This window comes from Anoplophora glabripennis, unplaced genomic scaffold, assembly GCF_000390285.2.
Source record: "Anoplophora glabripennis isolate ALB-LARVAE unplaced genomic scaffold, Agla_2.0 scaffold880, whole genome shotgun sequence".
In the NCBI taxonomy this organism is placed as follows: domain Eukaryota; kingdom Metazoa; phylum Arthropoda; class Insecta; order Coleoptera; family Cerambycidae; genus Anoplophora; species Anoplophora glabripennis.
Window position 1 is genome coordinate 153,467 of NW_019417423.1, and position 19,474 is coordinate 172,940.

Here is a 19,474-nt window from a genome sequence, read left to right on the forward strand (position 1 = left end):
CACGATCTCCCGAGCGCAGTCGCTGCGCCGATTCACTGTAAGCCGCTCTGAATAATAACTCATACCGGGATTAAATTACAATCTACAAAGCTGCTTTTTTGTCTATAGATATCTTACAATAATTATTGTCAAATAAACGTCTTATACCTTCGATACGAGGTGGCTAAAGCTTCGGTAGACGTGGCGAAAGTTTTTGCGCGGAAGTTGCTTAAAATTCCAAATTTATTATTAATTACAGTTTTTTGAGCTTACACCATTATTTAAACGTATGATATAGTAACAACGAGCGAGCGTTAGCGAGCGAGATTTTTGCTAGTATAATAGGTATTAACAAAAGTTCAAAAATTTTTTTTTTCAAATAACTGACCTTTTTCTTTTTTAACATTGAATAATTAAATTTATTTCACTTTTACTTATAATTTATAACAATAATACTTTTCGATAATAGCGCGCGAAATGCTTGATTTGCGATTCATCATCACATTCGTCAATTACACTCGTGCGAGAATTATTCTATCGCACTAGTATCGAACAATATTTTACGACACTTATTTATAAAATAAATGATAACAACGCAAATGTTTTTTATTACAACAATATAGTAATTATATAAAAAATAAATATATTTTTCTTATTCCTCATCGCTACTGACATTTGATTCCTCATCGCCTTCCATATCATCACTATCTTCATCCTCATCATCTTTCTGGTCACACACTCCATCATTTTCTTTAAGGTATTGACAACCGTCATTTGCAATTTCTGTATCTGCAAATAGCAATATATTATTAAATATTTATTATATTATGCTAACATAAATTCACCCCCTTTAGGGTCTGAAAGTCATTTTTTAATTGAGTTTTAGACCTCCTTAAAATGCAAATATGTGTACCTGAATCTTTATCGTTCTGTAGATCAAACGTCACATCGATCAGTGATGTTTTTGAAAGCTTACAAAACTACTAACGATAAAATCTTTCGTCAAAAGGTCAAGAGTTTCGATGCATCTGCTTTACCACCTTGTCAATCAGAGCTCCGAGAACACATACTCCGAACAGCATATATTGCACAAATTTGGAGTAATGCTCACTTAAAAGAGCCTACAACATTATCCCCACTCGACTGTGGCTGGAAAGTGGATGAGAATGCAAGATATGATTTTAATTGGTTTAGTGGCGACCAATTGCCTCAGTCAATCGATGATGTGACGTTTGATCTACAGAACGATAAAGATTCAGGTACACATATTTGCATTTTAAGGAAGTCTAAAACTCAATTAAAAAATGACTTTCAGACCCTAAAGGGGGTGAATTTATGTTAGCATAATATAATAAATATTTAATAATATATTGCTATTTGCAGATACAGAAATTGCAAATGACGGTTGTCAATACCTTAAAGAAAATGATGGAGTGTGTGACCAGAAAGATGATGAGGATGAAGATAGTGATGATATGGAAGGCGATGAGGAATCAAATGTCAGTAGCGATGAGGAATAAGAAAAATATATTTATTTTTTATATAATTACTATATTGTTGTAATAAAAAACATTTGCGTTGTTATCATTTATTTTATAAATAAGTGTCGTAAAATATTGTTCGATACTAGTGCGATAGAATAATTCTCGCACGAGTGTAATTGACGAATGTGATGATGAATCGCAAATCAAGCATTTCGCGCGCTATTATCGAAAAGTATTATTGTTATAAATTATAAGTAAAAGTGAAATAAATTTAATTATTCAATGTTAAAAAAGAAAAAGGTCAGTTATTTGAAAAAAAAAATTTTTTAACTTTTGTTAATACCTATTATACTAGCAAAAATCTCGCTCGCTAACGCTCGCTCGTTGTTACTATATCATACGTTTAAATAATGGTGTAAGCTCAAAAAATTATAATTAATAATAAATTTGGAATTTTAAGCAACTTCCGCGCAAAAACTTTCGCCACGTCTACCGAAGCTTTAGCCACCTCGTATCGAAGGTATAAGACGTTTATTTGACAATAATTATTGTAAGATATCTATAGACAAAAAAGCAGCTTTGTAGATTGTAATTTAATCCCGGTATGAGTTATTATTCAGAGCGGCTTACAGTGAATCGGCGCAGCGACTGCGCTCGGGAGATCGTGCATTCCATTGCGTCTATCAAGGCTTTGCACCCTTAGATGATCGGTAGACTGTTTTTTTTTGGTTCTCTTATAAACTAAAGTATTTGAGAAAAAAATTCAGCCTTGTAGAAATAAGTCAAAAAAGTTAATTTTTCAACACCTTGCGTGGGTGGTAGACCCTTGATGGCCCCCCTTCCGACGCGGTAGACTATCACTATACTGTATTTTTAGGTATAATTGATCACTCTAAAAAGTTTCAGCCTTGTAGGTATAAGGCATTTAAGTATTATTTATTTACATGTTTAAAAAATTGTTACTAACGTTTGCCCCCACATTGGCGCGGTAGACTGCCGTTCCGTTTACTTACGATATCAAAACAACAAAATGAGAAAAAATCAGCTGTGTAGAAATAATTACATCAATAATGTCGCTGCCTCCCGGGCTATAATATTATGTGAAATATTATTTCATTTCAGGAGCACATCCAGCTCTCCAGTTAAAAGGCCAGTAGGGAAAATTAAAAAGAAGTAATTGTTTTTATATTATCTAATAGAGTACCTATTTAATAAACATTTTCTTGTACTAGACCAATGATGGTGTAATTTAATACTTTTTGTAGATTTAAAAAAAGTATTTAGAATATACAGTAGGGCTTTTTTTATAATAACAAAATATTGTATTGTAAATAAATGCATAACTTTAAACAAAATTATAAAGTTTGAAACTTTGTAACCATAAATACTTTTTTTAACTCAATCTCTTGAGTTTTTCCCCATTCAACATGGTGCTCAATACTCCCATAACCTCTTAAATATTGAACCAATATTACAAACATTTTCTTATTCTGTACTTAGATGTCGGGATAATTCATCTATCATCTTGCATCCCCTTTTCTCCTAACAAAAAGTAGAAGCTGATAATAATGTATCATATCAACTCTTTCTCGATTCATAGAATGCTTTTTCATAATGTCGCACAGAAACTTGAAAATTAAAATACAAAAATACACAGTATCACCACTAAACACTGAATTAAATAACTTTATAAGGTTATACACTTACACCATACAGAGGCTGTTCACAAACACCTCGTGAACCGAACTGAAAACTAAAATAAAAATGTAACAAAATGAAGCAGAAGAATTAACATGGCAGTTTGTTTTTTATCCGTTTACCATCCCGTCATATCAGGTATGAAGTCAACGCGGTAGCGGCCTTTCAGTGGGCGGCAATACGGCATTTTAACTCGACATCATTTGGGACAGGATCGTATTTTGCTTAAATTTTACTTGTACACGGTTTAAGTTTCTTACTGTTGCATTTTGAATTAATTTAATATGTCTAACACCAAAATTAATGTAAATAGATATAATGTAAAGAGCTAGAAACCAATCCGTTAAATGAGACAATGCATATAGTTGCCAAAAGCCCGTATCAGATACTCCAATTTTTCAATGCAATCCATAAAATTTTTCTTATCAGACTATGCAATTCCATCGCGGCAACTGAATTGCTTGAATTAGAACCTACTTTATTCCATGCAACAAAATTACAGGGATTTTAGATACTTTTATGGAGATTTGATTATTACCAACCTAGCACAGACTGTTGGTCATGGCTGTTGTTAGTAACACCGTTGAAGCTATACAACAATTTACTTTTAAATTTTCATCCATTGCAATGTTTTTCATGAATAAAAAATACTTATTTACAAGATACTTTTTAGAAATTTTACCTTAAACAATGCACAGTTGGTAACACTACTGCAAACTAAACAAATTGTAGCAATTCTGTCCCATTGTGTGATAATGAGCATGCAATTTTATCCCTACAATTTTGTCGCCGCAACTAAATTGCATTGTCTCATACAGGCTAAAAGTTAATAAATGTTAATTAATTTAAATTTAAATAAAAATACATTTGCTCTAATTAAGACGCAACTTTAGAAATTTTTGCACCCTCGCATAATTTTTTTCTCCAAAAACTAGTGTGCTATTGTGCTACCTTCAAGTTTTCACTGATTGTATAAAAGGATATGTCCTTTCGAGTTCTGCTATAAATTTTTCCAAAAACTTGAATTTCTCATCACTCTCAAGAGAATTATTTTTTTCTCAAAAACTACAGTGTGCCACCTTGAAAATTCGTGTATATAGCCATATTCTAATACTTATAGGGGTTTTTGGAAAAAACTGATGGCAGGGCTCTTAAGAGCATGTCTTTTTATACGGATACTGAAAAATTCGAGGTGGCATACTCTATAGTTTTCAAGAGAACATTATTATGTGAGAGTTAGAATATTCGTTTTTAAAGTTACTACTTAATTCTAGGTACCTTTTTGGAAAACACTCAGTAAATCTTAAGAGGACTTGCCCTTTTAAATAAAAGATGAAAAAGTCTAGGTCTAGTTTTTCAGAAAAAAATTATTGTGAGAGCGCGAATATTCATTTCTGAAGTTACGTCTTAATTCTAAGACTCCAACGAATCTTATAGCAGAGCTCCAAAGGGCATTCCCTTTTATACAAACAATGAAAAATTCAAGGTAGCACAGTATAGTTCTTGAGAAAAAATTTTTTATGTAGGTTTCACTTCATCCGTTTCTGTAGTTACGCTTTAATTACTCGTGGCAAACTTAATAGCCCTCGCGGGTGAAGACCACGGCATCTGACTGTTGTAAAACAAAAGAGACTTTCTTAAGATTATAACTATTTTATTTTTTTATTGTTTTTGGTTCCATGCCCATAAACATTAGACCATTCATTAGACCTGAACTTTTAAGGCCGCAGTCTTCACATCGGAAATAACGATTCTTTGTCCCCTGGTAAACGCGTCTCTTAAATTTTCTGTTCTACACAACAAATTAAAAACAGTATTGTGTAANTGTACTTAATTCTAGGTACCTTTTTGGAAAACACTCAGTAAATCTTAAGAGGACTTGCCCTTTTAAATAAAAGATGAAAAAGTCTAGGTCTAGTTTTTCAGAAAAAAATTATTGTGAGAGCGCGAATATTCATTTCTGAAGTTACGTCTTAATTCTAAGACTCCAACGAATCTTATAGCAGAGCTCCAAAGGGCATTCCCTTTTATACAAACAATGAAAAATTCAAGGTAGCACAGTATAGTTCTTGAGAAAAAATTTTTTATGTAGGTTTCACTTCATCCGTTTCTGTAGTTACGCTTTAATTACTCGTGGCAAACTTAATAGCCCTCGCGGGTGAAGACCACGGCATCTGACTGTTGTAAAACAAAAGAGACTTTCTTAAGATTATAACTATTTTATTTTTTTATTGTTTTTGGTTCCATGCCCATAAACATTAGACCATTCATTAGACCTGAACTTTTAAGGCCGCAGTCTTCACATCGGAAATAACGATTCTTTGTCCCCTGGTAAACGCGTCTCTTAAATTTTCTGTTCTACACAACAAATTAAAAACAGTATTGTGTAATTTAACCACACGGTCATATACATATTGAGGTTTCTGGTCGAGACTTCGCAAAGCGAGAATTCCCGGGAAATCTGGCCTTACTCGAGACGAGAAAAAAGTATCGAGAATTTTAAAAATCACGCCCGTCTTAAGTTCTTGACTAGAGTTCTTTTCGTTCTTGCATTCAATTCGTTTCTCGACAAATAACTGAGCCGTTAAATAAAGTGGTTTCTCGACTAGCTCATGATTTATTTATTTTAAGTTTTTAAGGCTTTAGTTTACTTTGATGATTCTTATTTTCTTAATGTACCTAGCTATAAGCCTGTGTAGAAATTTTATTATAAGCAGATACCTAATGTTGATGTTGATTCTGAAAATATTTAGTTCCTGTTCCTTTAGTTGATTATTTTGTTTTTGTTTTGTTAATTAAAAGATTGTGATTTTAAGTGATAAATTAATAGGAAGAACTCTTCTGCATCTTTAAATTAAAGCTTGTTTTTTTTTTAAAGATTTCTTCAATTACATATCTTATCTACTATTTGTTTAATTAAAAGTGAAAATTGAAATAAACATAAGTATATTGAAAGTGTTTAATAAAAAAATAAATTAAAGGTTTTTAAGAAGAAACTCAAAGTTTAATTTAGTTTTGTTAGTAGAAGTAGAAACATAAGTAATTAATAAAAATACTGAATAAATAGTAAATGTTAATGATGATTGTTAAGTATAATAGCATGTTTATATTTCGCATTGCAATGCGAAAATTATGACTTTTTTAAGTTTTAGAAATTTCTCGAAAATTCCCGGGAATTCCTAGTCGAGAATTCTCGAGTCCCGAGAAAAAAAGTTGGCCGAGAAATCAGAAACCCTAATACATATGTATGTATCCAGAGTGTGTTCAAAAAAAGTAGCACAATAATGGTACCGGTGGATCTACAGCCAAAAAGAACATGTTTCATATAAAAATGATCTTAGTAAAATGTTCACCCCTTAGAAGATGCAGCCTCTCAAAGTTTTCAAAAAAATATGGGGTAGGGGCTATAATTTGAAAACCAAAAAAGGTATACCTAATTGTCAAATTTTATACAAATTTTCTACTAATGCATGAGCAACTTTTCAGAACTTTCGAAAATTTCTGCCCCTTGGAGGCGATTGAAATAACTAACTTTTTTGTTTGACAAAAATTGAATATATTCAAAAATATATATAGCAGATAGCCTGATTTATTTTAAAATTTTTACCTCATTCACTTATTTGCTTTAAAACTTTATTAACAAAAAAATTAGATTCATTATAATTTGTATTACAATTCGCACGATTGCACCTAATTGTAAGAAATATTTGTGAATTCAAATTTCTATTAGCATCATTATTAATTATAGATGTATTACAATAATATTATTCCAGTTTACTTTGTAAAAATTCAGTGAAATTAAATAGGTATAAAAATATAAAAATCTACCTTTGTATTTGTTTCCCTATTTCGTTAAAAATATGAAAGTTTTTTCCAGAAAAAAAAGAGGTAGCACTAAAGAGAAGTAAAGAGAAATAAAAATTGTCAAAATAAGTAATATACCTATTTCCCATCTTCCCATATTTTTGAAAATGAATTTTCATAATTATATGTATATCTATTATAGGTATTAACGCGAGTATTAATTAATAAGTAAATTTTAATATAAATTATTAATAAATACCCTGAATAGGTACCTATCTAGCAAAATACCTACGTATTTAATATTTATTTCCTTTAAATAAATAATGTTTCTTTTCTCGACCTAAATAATTAAAACCAGTTTTTCCACGAAATATCTAAACAATCACAATCTGCACTGTTTAAGAGGACTGCAGCGCACGCGCATACCTCTTCCCATATGACTAAGTAGTTAGGCCGGTGTCCCATGCATCCGAAATCCGATGTACGATATCCGAAAATATTTTAATTCGTACGAATGATATAATTCACATGCATCCGAAATTAATCTCATAGAAATCAAGTATAGAACCATGGAATTTATTACAAGATGAAGGTGAAACATTTTCAAATGACAACCATAGGTATATATTATAGAAAATATACGTAGTATTATATTTTCTACATTCGACATTATAATATAACATTTATTTGACTGTAAATATATCAAACAACAATCATAGTATGTTAAAAACTTAAAAAGTGAGGTTAAAGAACATACGATTTCGGATACAAGTTAAAATTATTTCTACTTTTTCCGACGTCGTATGAATTTTAAAAATTTCGGATGAAAATGAGCGGTAAAAATTTGAATGTATATTAACCAATAGGAACACTTTCGGACCTTCGTATCGTCGGATTTCGGATGCATGGCCTTTACTCTGTATTCATATGCCTCTTCCTAGTTCCTCTGCTTTGCGTCTTGCGAAAGTAAGTTCTGTTTACAGTCGTAATTTATTTCAAATTTGTGCCGAAAAATCCACCGTTTTTAGTGAAATTCATATGTAAATCAATGCACTAGTTGTAACAATTATAGTGAAACGTGTTTCGTGGAGTGTTGTTAAATATTTTAGTGAATATGTCCATCTTTTCAAAATTCGAAGCCAACAAGTTCAGGGCGTTACGAGAACGAACGATGTCGACCTGTTTGATGCTCGTCTCGTCATACCATTGAGTGGATGATGTAAGTACAAACACCAACTTCTCATAACTCATAACCACATTTTATTGTTTACAAACAAAAATATCAACTATTTACCTACAGCGTTGTTAAATATTTTCCATAGTAGTATATACTTTATTAGATCTATGATATTTTCACACAACGTAACCTAACAACTAGATGTCAGACAAAAATGGGGTTAATTTATTATTTCACAGAAATATCTTGACATTATTAAACTCTTTCAATATTTTATGAAACATCACTTACATGTAGTGAATATTCATACAAATAGTCAGAAATAGCATTCTATCGGCCGGTTTTTTAAAAATGGGACATAGCTACTTACGATAGGTATGTACCTGTATACCTACATCTGGATCTGGACAATACTTTGTCACTGTTACGAAATGGCACGATTATATTTTTACGTTTTTTTTTTTTAATTTACTTAATTTCATATTTAATTTATAGAGCATATTTAAATAAAACGACCCAAATTTTGAGGTTAAATAGATATAAAATGTAGGTAACTAAAACTACTTAATAAAATTTAGGTACTTGGTTTTTTGAAATCGAATTGAAAGTATAAGTTTTAAAAGATTTGTTTGAACGGAGTTCTCAATCAAACTAATGGCATTCGTTCCAAATTAAATTTTCTTGGCAGCAAGAAGTATATTAAAACGACGGAAAATAACAAAACTTTCAACATATTAAATATTACAAACATTTCTTTGGAATATTCATACTCCTTACATAATTTGTTTGTCATAAGGGTGTAAGAGAGAATGATGGTCACCTTGGTAAATTGAACAATTACTTGATGATTTATTTGTTCGAATAAACTAATGCCTTTTGTGACAAGCAAGCGATTTGAATTTGAAACGTCTATAAATGTTATGATTTGTCAATTTACAAAAGCAACATTTAAAGTTATTTGTGTCTGATGATGTATTTGCTATGTCAGAAGCCGTTTTCTTTGTGTCCGATGAAGATAAATTTTCAAAAGATATACATCGTTTTTCAAGGAAAGTGAAAAATACTACTCTTGTATTGAGTTTTAATGCTTCTAATGACTAAATGTTGATTTATGTGAATTAAAAATTCTCTCAAATTATAAGCTGTGCATTTATTTATGGAAGGAATCTCTCGAGGGGCGATCCGCTAAGGAAAAAACATACGAAGATTACAAAATTTCTGAAATCTCTTGTAATGTATCTGCAGATTTCAATATCGATTAAAAAAAAATTACAAATTTCAAATAAATAATCAAGATTACAATATCTTTCAACCGATTACAAAACATTTCAGGAGATTTCAGAGTTATTTTAGTAGATTTCAATGATTATTTAAGATTTCAATAGGATTATTCGAAATTAAAAGAAGATTTCAAAATTTNCCCCAATCGCACCATATAGGTTTCTGTCGAGGTTTCTGTGGCATTCTTTGGAAAATGAGGTAGGGGGGGGGGGGCGTTGTACAACGACTACATCGACGAAATTCATTAGCTGATTACATAGATTATAGCGAGGATTACAGATAAGATTACGTAGATTAAAGATAGATTAAATAGGTTACAGATAAGATTACGTAGATTACATAAAGAATCCAGGGCAAACGTACGAAGATTACATCAGCGGATCGCCCCTCGGAATCTCTAATGTATCTTTAATATGCTTATTTATTACTATTAGTTTATAATAGTAATAATAATAATAATAATAATAGTCTTTATTGTTCTATAGCAAACATACATATTACACAAACAAGTTTTCATTAGATATGAACAAAAGGCGAAGTCTAGCCTGCACAAGCAAGGTTGCGCACACTACTCAACATAACCTATTAACTAACATAAATTTCTAAATAATAATTAGTAATGACATTTAACCACAATTAAATAGCAGTATTATTAATAACATTGCCACTCAAATAAAAGTCTTATATTTACTTTTGAATGAATTTTAATATTGCTCTCTTTTATATCTTGATCCAAATTATTATAAACATCGCAGATTTGATAACTAAATGACATCGCTTAAACATCTCAGTATTATGTTGTGGTGGAGTTAGAAGACCCTTATATCTTATATTAATTGTATATACGTCCGTTCTAAATTTGATCTTTCTGTATAAATAAGGTGGTGATTTACTTAAAATAATTGAATGATATAAACAAGCTGCATGGTGTAATTGTCTGTTTTCCATATTAAGCCATTTCACTTCTTGAAGTTTATAGGATATTCTTTGATTTTTCCGAATTTCATAAATAAATCTGAAGCAAGAGTTTTGTAACTTTTGAATTTTACGTTTATGTAATAGTAATACATTGATGCACAGTCCATATAAAACATCAGCAAAATTTAATAGTGATAAAATTAAGCATTCACAAAGCATAACTTTAGTTTCGGTAGACATACAATGTCTATTAGTATATATTGCTCTTAATACGGAGTGTCCTTTTTGTATAGTTTTATCAATAATTACACCAAGACTTTTGACTTATCTGATTTTAGCAAAATGGACCCTTGTATATTAATATCTATTTGATTTTGCACAACTAATCGATGCTTCTTGGGACCAAATATGATGACGTTAGATTTTGAAGTATTGATTAAGAGACAATGGTTTTAGCTTCATTTATAAAATTATTCAAAACATTATTAATACGTGCAGAAGTAATATCTATCTTACTAGGAGAAAATGAATAATATATTTGCGTATCATCCGCATAAAGAAGTATGCTGCTAAACTTTAACGAGTTTATTAAATTATTATAAATGGTAAAAATCAGTGGACCCAGAATTGACCCTTGCAGTACACCTGACTTTAATAACAGAGAATGTGACATATCATTTAATCTGCGATTCTGTATATAATTTTTAAACAACATCAACTCATCATTTGACAAACCTATATATTTAAGGATCGCAAGCAGAATGTCATGATTTATTGTGTCAAAGGCTCTACTGAAATCCAATAAAACTAATATAGAGCAAAGACCTTTATCAGTTGAACTTATAATGTCATCAACAACATGTAAGAGCGCTGTTACACAGCTGTGATCAGCTCTAAATCCGGACTGGATTTCAGGAATTAGTTTATTTGCTTGCAAATGTACCCGTAACTGTATATCCCTTTCGATAACTTTTGATATGGCACAAAGGTCCTTAAATTCCTCAGGATTACTTTTTTTTGGTAGCACAGTTATCACAGCACTCTTCCACAGAGCTGGGAAGACAGATTCAGTAAGACAATAACTAACAATATGTGTTATGTATGGAATTATTTCAGGAATAAATAATTTTAAAAAGGTTAAATTTAAACCATCGCACCCTGTAGCATTTGCGTTAATTTTATGTAATATTTTACTTACATCACATTCTGTGACTGGCTGAAATGTAAAATTCGAATTATTTAAACGGCTATTGTTATATAAATTTAGTACTCGTTCTGGGGTTTCCACAGAAGGAATAGAATTAACAAAAAAATTGTTTATTTTATTTATATCACTTAGATGACCTGGAATGTTACAAGATTTATTTGGTATAAAATTATTTCGTTAATATAACATTATAATCAAAATTTGGCAGTTCTAATAAGATAGAAGGAAAACTCAGAAACATGGACTCAATAAATTTAAGTAAAGGAGTGAAGCAGAATATAGGAACATTATAATATCAGTGAACTATTTGTAATATTTACATGACATAGAGAAAATGCTGGACAGAATTTGTAAGTGAATAAACATTTGTTGAATACGTTAAAAAAACAATATTAAAAGTCAAACGAACGTTAGTGCTAATGAACTTCACTTTTAGTTAGATAAAGATAAAGATTTATTTTTTAAACATTTAATGTATAAAAAATTTAGAATATAAATACCTAATTAACAAGATTTGGTAGTTACTTCTAAATTTTTGAAATCATATTGCTCACAGTGTTTTTCTTTGAGAAACCAAATTTTGTTAATATAGTTTAGTTAATAAATAATTTAATTTTCCAAGGAATTTAAATAATGATTCATTTGATGTATGATGATGTTTAATAATGCTTGATTTTATAATTAACATATGCCTTTTTTTCTTGCTTAATAGCTTGAGTTGTGTAATTACATAAATCCTTGTAGTATTGCCAATGAGCTTCACTTTTAGTTTGTTTAAATCTATTAAAGTCCTTTTTCTTAAGTGATATCATTAATTTAATATTGCCCGTTATCCACGGTGCAGGAGATTTTGTGAATCTTTTTGTGATAATAGGCACATGAATATCAAGCAAATGAGTAAGATTCTGTACTAAAAAAGCAACTTTGTCATCAACATTTCCCGTATCAAAAATATATTATACCACGGAACATTATAAAAGTCTGCAATAAACATATCATACTTAATATTTTTTAAATTCATCATATCTTTATCATACCTCTCATTTAATATGCCTAATGCTCTTTCATAGTTTTCCTTAACTAGTTGAAGTTTATTTATTAAATGTAATGTAAAATTTTATTGATTTAAATGGGTTTATTTTCATCCAAGGAAGCTATCCTTGAAGAAGGTACGTCTTATTCATTTCCGGACATCCTGTATATTTTTCTAAGGCAGTCTTTGTTTCAGGATGCAACTATTAAAAAACAATAACAACAAACTTTCCATATATGTTTTGTGAAATCTAATTCATCAACGTATTAAAAAATAATATTTTTGGTTGCTACGAAAAAAAAATGAAAGGATATTTTGATATTTTCCATTAAAAATAAACAAACAATCAATTACTGCTGCAAATAAGAAATAAGTGGAAAGACAGAAATGTGTACAGAGTTTTTATAAAGTTACAAGCCTTGCGATCGCCGAGCATAGGCAACCAACATTACAAATTACTGGCACCGTCAAAAATCTAAATCTTAACGTCACCCATATTAATCATTCGTTTACTACGAACAGTGAGAAAACATTGCGTCTACCTATGTTCAAGGTAATGCAATAGCTGATTTGTTAAATAAATTTCAGGTAAAGTTACCACAGTCACCAGCCTGTAAAAGCTAATGTTATGTTTTAACGTAATCTCGATCTTGCCGTTTCAATAAGTTTCATTGGCAATGTGAAGAAAATAAAATTACCGTTCCAAAGTTACTGGTCACGGGGCTTATAATCATTTATGAAATCCCCGTTTATATTTCAAAATACATATAGAGGTTGTCCGGATAAAACATGAAGGGTGTTTCCTATTTAATGTTGTTAATAAAACTGTACTACCCCAAACGCGTTGCCTTGGAAATATATTTCACCGGTAGCTTTCTTGGGTTAAAGGAAACCAATTTAGACCAATAATTAACCTTATGTTAGTACGATTTAGCTTTTTTAAGAAGTTATCGGCTGAAACATTTTTGATCTAATTTTTATTTTTAATAATTTGAATATATTTCAATGACTATTTTTGGGTAGTCGATTATAAATATTAACTTATTTCATGTTTGAAATAGGTAGATTGTTAAAAATGTCTTACACATCGTTGTTTTTTATTTTACTGTCGGCAGTTTTTGGAAGAACACAATTAAATTTTACTTTAATTTTGATAAATTTGTTACAAAATGAAATGTTCTTTATGATTCATGATCTGAAAAATTGGCAGGTATACATTGAAATCGAATGGGGGTAAATCAGTCTAAATATTACAAAAAAAAATTCGTTGCAAAGTAATAGTAATGGTCAATTATATTAGTATATATCTCTAAATGCCCCACAGACTGTCAAAAAAAACTTGAAATTGTTCTTTGGTACTACTAATTTTTAAGTAAAAATATAAATTCAAATTCATAGTGGCTTATCTCAAAAAAAGAAAAATATTATTGAAATATCTAGCAACGACACAGTTATCTAAAAAATCTGATTCAAAACATTTTTATTTTTTGTCTTAACAAAATGTTATTGATCTAAATGGGTTTATTTTCGTCCAAGGAAGCTATCCTTGAAGGAGGTATGTCTCATTCACTTTCCTGTATATTTTTCTAAGGCAGTCTCTGTTTCAGGATGCAATTATTAAAAAACAATAAAAACAAACGTAAATTTTATGTTTTGTGGAATTTAATTTTCTTTTTACAAAACATTCTTGAAAAACTATCGTTACAAATCGGTAGTCATAGTAATCCCTCTGCATATTTTACTATATTTAAGAAAATCGTAATTGTAGTAATTTTTTTCCAGATTTCCTCAAGTACTACAGCAGATGCCTCGAGAAAAATTTATTTAGTACCTAGACGGATTACGAACAAATCTCCGGGATGATGCTCTAATGTGACAATAGCAATGACAATCGTGAAGCTACTGAAAAATCTAAGGTTAGTGTTGAAATTTTTGATTGATATATCCATCTGATTGATTAAATATAAACGTAATAAATTTATCCAAAAAGGCCCATTTTGCAGTGATGGAATATTTTGTGTTAGTTGTATTTTCTAGATTTTGGGAATTTTTTATAACTATAGGTAATTTTCCAATTCTTTTAAATTTTTTTTTGTCTTCGAAGTCTTCGTTTTGAAGATACGTGTTGAAGTTTCAATAGTCTAAATATGTTTTGAATAAACAAATATGTATATTCGAGCGCGGTGGTAGCCGAAGCGGCCAAGGCTTGCCTACAGAGGCGAGCCAGGGCTGTGCGCAAAACCGTAGTGGGTTCGAATCCCGCACGCGGCAAGAAAATTCGAAGGAATTTTCCTGTCGTACCATGGATGTTTGTAATTGTTAAGGTGGAGGGTAGTGTAAGTTAGCAGGCAAAAAGGGCCAAGTATGGCCTAATTGCTGGTAAGCTTCATTATCTTTACCTTTACCTTTAATACGTATATTCAAACGGGTAGATTAGAAAAATTGTCTTATAAGCCGCGCAACCGCCGAGCTTAGGCAACCAACATTGCACATTACTGGTACCGTCAAATAAACATCTCTAAATCGTAACGTCTACGTTCGAGATAACGCAATAGCTCATTTGTTGGATAAATCTCGGGTTACACACAAAGTTACACCAATCACCAGCTGCCAAAACCTAATTACTGTTCCATACGAAGTTACTGGTCACGGCACGGGGTCTATAATCATTCATGATCCTCGTTTATAATTTCATAATACATATGGTGGTTGTCCCGATAAAACATGAAGGGTGTTCGTATTTAATTTTGTTAATAAAACTGTACCGCCCCAAACGTTACCTTGGAAATACATATGTTTCATTGGTAGTTTCCTTGGGTTTTAGACCAATTAACCTTAGTACGATTTAGCTTTTTTAAAAAGTTGTCGGCTGAAACATTTTTGATTTAATTTTAATTTTTAATAATTTAAATATATTTCAAGGAATATTTTCGGGGAGTCGATTATGAATATTAACTTATTTCGCATTTAAAATAGGTAAATTTATTAAAAATGTCTTACACATCGTTGTTTTTTGTTTTACTGTCGGAGTTTTTGGATGAACACAATTCAATTTTACTTTTATTTTGATAAATTTATTACAAAATGAAATGTTTCGTATTATTCATGGTCTGAAAAATTAGCAGGTATACATTGAAATACACGGACGGGAGTATATCTGTCTAAATCTTAAAAGCAAAAAAAATTTCGTTACAAAGTAAAAAAGGTAAAAGTAAAGGTGTTAGGGAATTTTTGTCGAAATCATAAAACTGGATTTATCGGTTTTCATATGAAGTCGTCAGCTCTTCATGTGTCCAGTGCAACGTTGTGTTTTCTATCTCTTTTGATCCCGAAGTAGTGGCGTCACCATCAGTGTCGTCGTCGTAGAAATTGATACCTAAAAAAAGAACAAAAATTAGAAAACGGTGACTAGTAAATAAATCTCTAATAATAAATACGTTATTCTTTCTAAAAACAAAGTAAGTGGTGTGGCCCGAATCAGGAACTACTCCGCGGTCGAAATTATAAAGAGTGATTAAGACATAATATAAAAACACTATTACCATAATGCGTATAAAATATAAAATGATTTTTATATGGTTCATCGATAGAATCTATAATCGTCTAGAGACCGAGTTACACTGAACGTCGATCTATATTCTATCTCTGTCTTTTGCACTTGGTAGGGAATAGGGAAATGCTTTTTTAGTGGGTGTAAACGGACTTGATTTAACCCATCCTGAGACACGTCATAGCATAAGCGTAGACGGGGGGCCTAATTCCATGGCTATAATAAATTTATGAATTTAAAAAACACAACTGGTACGTTTTAAAATGCTGCTGTAATAATTAAAATGGATCAAAGTGCCTGTTATAGCAAACCGTAAAAAATATTAGATGTTATGTTTTATTATCTTTTTTCATTATTTTCTATATCTTGTTGCCTTTTACGCAGACACGCCAATGGATTTTCGTTCCTGGCACGCTTCATCCCCCTTACTAGTCCAAAACCTAGCGATGAGTCACTCGCTATAATTTCGACCGTGGAGTGTGCAGCAGCAGACCGTAGAAAAAGGGCAAGTGAGAGATAAATCGGTACAGTGCTGACTTGTATTTAAATAGCAGTGACGACGAATAATCATTTACATATAATTGTTGTTTTTTTTTTGTATTTATTATTATATTTATAAAATAATCTTAATTTTGTGTGTGGGTGTGTGTATATATAAATAGTCCAGTTAGTATAGGTTCGGCCTGTGTCAAACCTTGATAACCCGGAAATAACTACACAGGCCTACTTTAAATGATGAGTACAATAACAGGCTAATTTGCTGACAAAGTATTTTATCAGGAAAAAAGTTATTAACAGTTTAATCATGAAAAATTTTTTTTTAGTAGTTGTCTTTAAATAACTAAGCGGGATGACTTTGTACGAAAAAATGCTTAGGACATGATTTTGTTCGTAATAAAAATAGCTACAAAATGGCGGTGGTCCGATTACGACATTTGCAATAACAAAGCCGTGAGATTGAAAAAATCAAGAAGTCAATTATAATTTGATAAAAATGCAGAATTAAATCGTTTCAAGTTGAAAAATTTTTTTTTATATTATTTTCATCGAAAGGGGTGGTTTTTCCGGGTTGAAATTTTGAGATACATTAAGTTTCATGTTAGATAGGACATGAAATTACTCATACTGCATAAATAAAGATTTGATTACATAAAATGCTTAAATTTGTATTTTTTCTTTTTTTTCCAATAAGGGGTGGTTTTCACCCCTTAAGAACAAAAAGCACACCTAGCGCATATATAAGTTTTGAAGTGGCGGGTAAGATGAGCCAAATTCTAAATTTTGAGAAAAATCGATGCAGTTATAAAAAATTCGGAGGTATTACTATATTTTCAGCTACAGTAACTGAGCTATTTGGTACGCTGATTCATTTAAAAAAAGTCAACGTTTTTCCTAAAAAGTAATAATTTGTAACAGGTTACATACTTAAAGTTAGGTGTTTCTTCTGAATTAAAAAAAAGCTTTTTTAAAAAGATGTACATATTTTATTATTAATTCTTGTAGTTTAACTTTATTTTAATGTTGTTGAGCTAATGTAAATAAATGAAAATGATAATTATTGAAAAATCTTATGATGTGAAGTCGAACAATGCTCTTCGATGCCAGAAATCTAGATATGCAAAATATATCTACACCTCGTAGGTAAATTAATAATTATCTGGAAAAAAATTCAAAATTAAACAGTACATTTGACACTCCCGCTGCCAATATCTCCGAAATGCAGAAATTTATTTTAGTTCTGGAAATTGGGGTTGTTAGGCCCCTCGAATAGCTTCAAATTGTAGTTAGAACTGTTAGTTCAAATCTTTCTGTATAGATGGCGTGGCGATATTAAAAAATTATTTGATCCCTGGAACGTGGAAATGCAGTCCATATATGACAGATCATTAAATTTTGAGTAATTTTTGTAATATAAAGTTTTTCCCAATATTTACTTATTTTCGAGACATGTTGACTTTAATATGCATTGTATGATGTAACAGGAAAATCTATTATTTTATTTAAATCACACCGAGACAAAGTATTCTTTTAAACTATTGTTATAATGGACTTTATTCGCACTACGTACTAACTAACAAGCAATAAAATATAAAAAACAAATGATCAACTACTGAAAAAAAAAATGTGCAATGGTAAATCTTGTAAGGGGCAGAGACCAACCGTATTTTATCAAATATTATTAAAAAATTCAGTCATAGGTGGCTCATGTCATTTGTTTATATTTGTTATAAGATTGTACTTTTTTGTAATTGATCATTCATTTTTTTTTTAATTTATTATTTGTTAGTTAGTATGTGATGTGAATAAAGCCATCATAACAATATTTTTTTAAGGATTAAAAAACACATATAAACACTTTTAGCGTTGTCCTTTTAAAATTTAAGTTTTTCTAAATGTTCTATTTTAGATATAATTTTGTTCTCCACAACCTTCATAAATTATTTATTACAAGCGTCGAGACCAATAATTTTGTTTCCTAAGTTTACATTAAAACACAACATCCTGTTTCACTGCAAACCACTATAAAAATTTTGACTAGGAAATACATCCAGAGACTTACGCGATCTCCTAAATTTGTTTCTAAAATATATTTTTTGCTAATTTTTTTTGAAACGTTTCTGTTTATTATTCATTATGTAAAATGTTCGTTGTCTATTTTTTATAATATCGTTTAAAAATTAGCATCCGGTCAAACTGGATTTTACTCAGTACCAATTGCACTGGTATCATTTTGCTTTTAAATTATGAAAGAATTCGTTATCCATTTCAGGACATTGTACCGTGGCGGAAATCAAGGTCCATACTGTACTGGAGACTGAGGAGGCATCTGCTTGAGGACAGGGTAATCAAGGGCCTCATGGATGCCCAACCCGAGTTGGCGCTGGGCCAGGGCGAGGCCATGCTTAGGAGGTGGTTCATCGAGGACAAGGGCGCCGCAGAGGTAACCAAATCTGTGTTGTACAATAATTTTTTTTTTCTTTCCAACATTCTTTGAGATAAATCTATCGGGGAGTTATCGAAAATACGGTGCGGTTCGGACTGGGTGATTTTTGCTCTATTAGAGATCTTTGAAAAGGTCTGGCGTATATTTTGTTAGTTTTAAGAAAACCAAATTTTCCAATTTTCTGTTATATCTTTTCCTGACGCAATGGCGTTTACCAAAAATAACCGTAAATGACCAAAATATTTAAGATTTGTCGATTTAAAATCGGTATTTACAATTGCCAGTGGTTTACTTTAATTTATTTTTTTTCATCAAAAATAGGCAGTCGTGACAGTTTAGTGTTTAATTGCTTGGGGTGCAGATGGTGCGACGATATGTTCATGGGTTTTACCTTCCTTG

General features: G+C 30.8%; 2 protein-coding genes across 4 annotated transcripts in view; both read left to right on the plus strand.

The window, feature by feature from the left end:
- LOC108911897 (condensin complex subunit 3) overlaps positions 1-19,264 on the plus strand; it is a 53,197-nt gene extending 33,933 nt beyond the window's left edge. For 2 of the 3 annotated variants that reach the window (XM_023456276.1, XM_023456277.1), the window contains one exon: positions 2,586-2,750. In XM_023456276.1, the coding sequence (XP_023312044.1) occupies positions 2,586-2,640 (55 nt within the window). In that variant the 3' untranslated portion in view covers positions 2,641-2,750. Of the gene's footprint in view, positions 1-2,585; positions 2,751-14,363; positions 14,498-18,901 lie in introns of those variants that run through there. The other variant, XR_002763206.1, reaches the window with a different exon arrangement.
- On the plus strand, positions 914-1,558 carry LOC111692332. Its single transcript, XM_023456278.1, has 2 exons — positions 914-1,238; positions 1,363-1,558. Exons 1-2 carry the CDS (start codon positions 938-940, stop codon positions 1,497-1,499), a joined length of 438 nt encoding a protein of 145 aa, XP_023312046.1. The 5' UTR covers positions 914-937; the 3' UTR covers positions 1,500-1,558.
- Positions 19,265-19,474: the final 210 nt, after the last annotated feature.